At 40.8% G+C, this 6,690-nt stretch overlaps 1 protein-coding gene across 1 annotated transcript in view; it reads left to right on the top strand.

Annotated features, from left to right (window-relative positions):
• The window catches only part of axdnd1 (axonemal dynein light chain domain containing 1), a 134,046-nt gene extending 130,368 nt beyond the window's left edge, over nucleotides 1-3,678 (top strand). Inside the window, exon 28 of the mRNA XM_048602234.1 lies at nucleotides 2,617-3,678. Within this exon, the coding sequence (XP_048458191.1) occupies nucleotides 2,617-2,806 (190 nt within the window). The 3' untranslated portion in view covers nucleotides 2,807-3,678. The remainder of the gene's footprint in view (nucleotides 1-2,616) is intronic.
• Nucleotides 3,679-6,690: the final 3,012 nt, after the last annotated feature.

Here is a 6,690-nt window from a genome sequence, read left to right as displayed (position 1 = left end):
CTGATGTTTCGGGCCTAGAAGAAGGGTCTAGGCCCGAAACGTCAGCCTTCCTGCTCCTCTGATGCTGCTTGGCCTGCTGTGTTCATCCAGCTCTACACCTTGTTATCTCAGATTCTCCAGCATCTGCAGTTCCTATTATCTCTGTCCATCTTCTCTCCCACCTATCCATCGCTCCCATCCCACTGACCAATCCCCACCACTGCCTACTTGCACTCACCTATCACCATCCCACCTACCTTCCCCAGCCCCACCCCTTCTCTCTCTCTTTATTTTGGAGCTCCCTTCCCATTCCGCATTTCTGAAGAAGGGTCCTGACCCGAAATGTCAACTTTCCTGCTCCTCTGATGCTGCCTGGCCTGCTGTGTTCTTCCAACTTCACATGTATTGTCCCCACAACACATGCCACCACCATGGTTAGCATAGTTCATCTGCTCCCATAACTAAGTATTCTGGAAAATATTAAGTAACTAGTGACTTGCTATAATTGTGACTGATGCTTCCAATGACCTTTCCCTTTCATGTCTATACTGATGTACGTATTGCTAATTATGATCATTTCATAATGTCTTATCCATTGTATCATGAATCTTACCTCAACCAGTGTGACCTTTACTATGATTTTATCTTCTGCACTGAGCATCTCAACCTGTTCTGCTCCTTCCTTTACATCCCTGTCATCTGTGATCAGCTGATCCCGAACTACTTGTCATCCATGCGTCTGCTTGAACAGTTTCTCAGAAATCATTGAACTCTTCCACTTGGGGTCCTACTTCTTTGCTATCAATCACAGCATCCCCTGGCAATCTCATTGCTTTTCCTGACATTCACTCTCATGGAGTTAACTCAGTCGATCTACTAGGTGTTGCCCTGAGTCCCATGAGGATGCTAGGCAACAGCTATTAGGTCACGTGACTAAAAGCTTAGCTAAAGAAAAAGAAATGCATTAAAATGAGCATATTGAACAAAGAGAGACAGTGGGGTTTCGAGAATTAATTCAAGTTTAGGGTCTAGGCAGCTTGTAGGCAGAACTCCCGAAAGCGGAGCGATTAAAGTTGGACATGCATAAATTTGGAGGAGCACAAATATGTTGAAGGTTTATAGTGCTGAAGCAGATTACAGGGTGAGGCAATTGAGAAAGTTATAAACCAATGAGAATTTAAAATTGTGACTTTGCTTAATTGGGAGCTTGTTCAGGTTAGTGAGCCCAGGAACTGTTGGTAAATAGTACTAGATGCAAATTAGAATGTGGACACGAAAGTTTTTATAATCTTACATTAACAAGGGATAGAAAATCGGATGCCAGCCACAAATACCTTGAATTAGTCAAGTCTAAAGGGAACATAAGTATTATGCAGGGACAACAAGGTGCAGAGCTGGATGAACACAGCAGGCCAAGCAGCATTATAGGAGCAGGAAGGCTGACGTTTCGGGCCTAGACCCTTCTTCAGAAATGGGGGAGGGGAAGGGGGTTCTGAAATAAATAGGGAGAGAGGGGGAGGCGGATAGAAGATGGATAGAGGAGAAGATAGGTGGAGAGGAAAATTATGCATTTCATCACAACATGAGCTAAAGCAAGCAATTTGAGATTATTTCAATCATATTGGCCAGGGACTACTTATGAATATTTGAATTGCTAATTGATTTAGTTCAGAAACCATTCAAATGCATCACCCTCCACAGGCTACGTGTGGGATTATGTCAATAGGGTAAAGAACTGTATACCTCCTTTATCAATAAGATTGAAGAATCATCAGTGAGAAGTGCAGAGTCTGAACCATGAGGTGATATTTTTAAATCTTCAGTAATAACCAAAATCTGAAACAATGAGACTTTAAATTTGCAAAATTTTCTTTTCAGTGCCTGATTATTAGTAGTAATAATAACTAGCCATGCCATTAAAACTTAAATTGAAATGGAGCAGACTAGCAATGACTTTATTTTCCAGATTTCCCACCTTCCATGAGTTTTGATGATGTGATTTTTGAGTAAATGCAACTATGGCATAGTTTGTAGAGAAACAGGTTAACTAAGCCAACAACTTCCTGCTTTTTGCATTTCATTTATGCACATATAGTTGCTGCTGCCGATTGCTGTTTGGTTTATATATTAATATCAATGAGCATTAGTAGCCTCACCTGTATTTCATTGCACAATCCAAGTCACTGCATCACATAATATCTACTTGTGCATTTTCAGCAGGGATAACAAAAGTGGTGGACAGTACTCATTTCCCTAATAGAAGGATGCAGAAACCAATTTTAGCACTTACCATAGCCTCACTGATCAGCTAACTCAGCATATAACAAGCATATAACCTGGAACCATTCTGGTGTATGGTTAAGTCCCATAAACGTTTGAAACACGGAGAACCGGTTGCTGGTTTAAGCAATATTGCAGGAAAATCTCCAGAATGTATCTTAAATCATTCAATTTGAATTATATAATACTCAATTCAGACATACATTTGAATGCTGTTTTCTAATTCTGTTTTAATCTGTCAGGTCTAGTCCATGTGCCCACAGAACTACATTTTTTTAATTGTTAATTTCACATGCCTACTTGATATTTTCAGGTTTTTTTTTTGGACAATTGATTAGAAATCTTGATCTTTCATAGAGAAACAGAACAGCGTGCCATGTTTGCTGAGGAACGGGCAACATCTCTGGATGAAAGTCTGCATGAGGCTTTGAATAAAATTAAGGACCTAACATTACAGTTGAAGTCAAAAGAATCAAAGGACCAAATTCCACAGCCAGAAAAAAGTGAGTTTATGTCCAAAGAGGAGAAGTTTCATGGCCACCATTAGTGTAGTTATTTATATATTGCTCATGGAGAATCTTAAACAATAGCGTTACTTAAGGTAACAAGGTGAAGAGCTGGATGAACACAGCAGGCCAAGCAGCATCAGAGGAGCAGGAAGGCTGACGTTTCGGGCCTAGATCCTTCTTCAGAAAATACTTAAGGTGTTTAATTCCTTAAATGAGTTAAATGAATATAGACCATTGAAATTAAAATTGTAATGTCAAGAATAGTGCAAACACATACCTACAGAAAAATAGACCATCTGTGTAGTAAAAGTGAATGGGAAGACTTTATTTCTAGAAAATGTTTGCCTTCACAATGTCAGGTAAAGGTACTGGTTGTCTTTATCTTTGGTATTGAAACCAATAATTCAAAGCTCATTTTCGTCATTGCACAGTAATAATTTCTGGTCCTCTTCCATAGTTAAAGAAAGATAAATGGAAGGGCCATAACACAAAATATTAACATTTTGAAATAATTAATAATAGTATATTCTATGATTGATCTGACTGTAGGTAAGTGATGCTCAGTTTTAGTAGCTTCAGTTATTTAAGGCTCACCATCATTCAAATAAGTCAGAAGATTTTTGAGCATTGGAAATTTTCTGAAGAAAGTGGGTTCTCAGCTAAGAAGACGATGATAGTTCAGGACAAAAGAAACCTATATCAGAACATCATTAGAACATTCTGAACTATCAATGATCCTCCTAATATTCTTGCAGATGAAATTGGTTGAATCTTTTTATAAAAAGCAAGTTAGTTACCTGAATGTAGATTAATCAGCTTTCAAATTTCTGAATTTGTGCAATTGTGTACTGGTACCTTTAAAAATTTACAATTAATGTGTTTGATCTAATCTTTTGTTAATGATGATGTAGTACTGCTGGACAATTATAATGTTAATCTTATTTTTATAATTGTAGTTAAATAAAGTGGTTATTGGTAATATATTGAGTTTCGTGTAAAATCCCAAAAGATTTCCAAGTGCTCTTAATGTAATTTCCACAGTGTCAAGTTGCATCCCTTAACTGTTGGTTGAGAGTTTCTTTCAATGTCGGTTTATGTAGGTCAGTTCCTGAACTAAATATCACCACACATAAATAATAAATCTTGATCTGATTCTTCTTGTATAAATATGAGCATTGTATGCGATTTTTGATTTCACACTCCCTATGATTCTTCAGTATGAGTAGAAGAGATTTTGACAAGGCACTTTTTCCTACCAACTAATCCTGTTGCCAAATCATTTTTTCTTGAATCTGCCTTAGCCATTTAATTTCCTGACAGAATGTTTTGCATGAGAAACGGCCAAATACTCCAAAAGAATCAAACAATGCTACTATCTACCTCTGGACTGCCACAATCTTCATATTAAATCTTGGCCGACCACCATCCAGAGATAAGAAAGTTTCCTCCGCCTCACCTGAACTTATCAGCAGATGATCCTTCAGTGATCTGGAATATCAATCAGTTTAATCTAAATCTGCATCTCAGTATGTACTCCATTGCCAACTATATTTTTATCCTACTGTTGCTTGGAGAAAGTCACCATTATGTTAACAACACTAACAATCCAAGACCCTAATAATCCTACAGCTACATTGACTGTTTCTCTGTTAATAAATTCCTAAAGCTCCAAATGAATTTTGTTTTCTAATCTCTTCTCATTTGTTAGATTTGGTGTTGCATTCTTTATATCTATACTCACTGTCAGAATTTTCCCACCTTCTATTCCTTGTAGGAATTTGAAGGCTTGGATCTTGCCTGCCTTCTCAATCCTTCTGCTGTCAAAGTAGAGAAAGTGCTTAACTGATATCTACACTGGTTTTTGTGGCTAGCTTATAATCAGAAATTCAAACCTGATAATTAACTGAAATTGGAGGCCTAAATTGGTTACAGTTTATTCAGGGTTTTGTTATAGAATCGGAATACCATGATAAGGAAGGGAAGTTGCCTTCCCACAAGACAGCTGAAGGAGATCACTTCCTCATGGAGCAGGAGTACCTCTCTGTTCACGATCATCTTCCTCTGTCTCCAGTTTCTCCTTCTCTCTCACTTCCTGCTCCTGTCCCTTTCATGACGAACTGTGTCTTTCAAGGGCCTCACTATTATCCAAGGTCAGTGCCTTTTGAGAGACATATATGGAGATTGTGGCAAACCACTTCAATGACTTGCAGGAGAGTACATCATAAATATATGTTACAAAGTACTTTTAAAGTAAACATTTCAATTCTCCTGGAATCAGTTCAAGGATATTCTAGTTCCTAATATTTTACTTCTTTTCCTTTCTCAGTCAGGGAACTTTAAATCTCAGAATATTGTTTCTCAGTGAGGCTTTCCCCCAGAGATTCCTGCTGTAGCACACAAATCCAGATGAATCTTCCAATCTTGTTTCAATTCCTCATGAATTTGATATTTTACTTCTGAGCATAAGTTTCAACCCACATTCCTACATGGTTCATCATGTAGGAGCATTTTGGCTTCCAGATGCTCTGCTCTCTGAGATCCTGGCGGATGAACCTTGCCTTAGAATTTTCAGGGATACCTACCCTACCATCTCAAAGGCCATGACCCTGGGATTATGAATCACACAGTCTTCCATCCCAGGAGAAATGCTGATTAGCTGTCCTTCAGAACCCAACTCTGTCTTTTATCTTGGATATAAATGGATAATGTAAAGCACAGCTGTTTACAACCTGACATTCTCAATACTGTTCTGGAAATTTGGAGACTTGTGGTCTATCTGCTAGCACACAAGCTGCTGCCATTATCTCCAGGTGTAAATGCCTTGCACCTTTATCCCAGTAATACAATCTGGGCACCCTTTAATCTCTATCAATTGAACTACCCAGGCTTGCAGCCCATTAATGTTGATCATTATAGTGCTTGTCACTCTCTCTAAACAAGAGAGGATTTGAAAAAAAAACTGCACAGTCAGTGAGGGACACATACAGACTATGCTGGAATGAGACGAGGCAGAGTCAGTAGGAGAATTTGATTCAAATTGGTAATTTGGTATGTGGGGATATCAATCGCCTCAACCTCTCCACTCCTCTCACCCACTCCAACCTCTCCCCCGCAGAACGTGCAGCCCTCCGCTCCAATCCCAACCTCACCATAAAACCTGCAGACAAGGGAGGCGCAGTTGTAGTATGGCGCACTGACCTCTACATCGCCGAGGCCAGGCACCAACTCTCCGACACCACCTCCTACCACCCCCTTGATCATGACCCCACCCCCGAGCACCAAACCATCATCTCCCAAACCATCCACAATCTCATCACCTCAGGTGACCTCCCACCCACGGCCTCCAACCTCATCGTTCCCCAACCCCGCACTGCCCGCTTCTATCTCCTTCCCAAAATCCACAAACCTGAATGCCCTGGTCGACCCATTGTGTCCGCCTGCTCCTGCCACACCGAACTTCTCTCCAACTATCTGGACTCCATTTTCTCCCCCTTGGTTCAGGAACTCCCTACCTACGTCCGTGACATCACCCACGCCCTCCACCTCCTCCAGAACTTCCGATTCCCCGGTCCCCAACACCTCATCTTTACCATGGACATCCAGTCCCTATACACCTGCATTCCCCATACAGATGGCCTAAAGGCCCTCCGCTGCTTCCTGTCCCGCAGGCCCGACCAGTCCCCCTCCACTGACACCCTCATCCGCTTAGCCGAACTCGTCCTCACCCTCAACAACTTCTCTTTCAATTCCTCCCACTTCCTACAGACAAAGGTGGTGGCCATGGGTACCCGCATGGGCCCAAGCTATACCTGCTTCTTTGTAGGTTACGTGGAACAATCCCTCTTCCGTACCTACACTGGCCCTAAACCCCACCTCTTCCTCCATTACATTGATGACTGTATCGGCGCCGCCTCGTGCTCCC

The sequence above is a fragment of the Rhincodon typus genome, chromosome 10 (genome assembly GCF_021869965.1).
Source record: "Rhincodon typus isolate 14 chromosome 10, sRhiTyp1.1, whole genome shotgun sequence".
Taxonomy (NCBI): Eukaryota; Metazoa; Chordata; class Chondrichthyes; order Orectolobiformes; family Rhincodontidae; genus Rhincodon; species Rhincodon typus.
The sequence above is the reverse complement of the archived record's forward strand: the minus strand, read 5'-3'. Positions and strand labels throughout refer to the sequence as shown.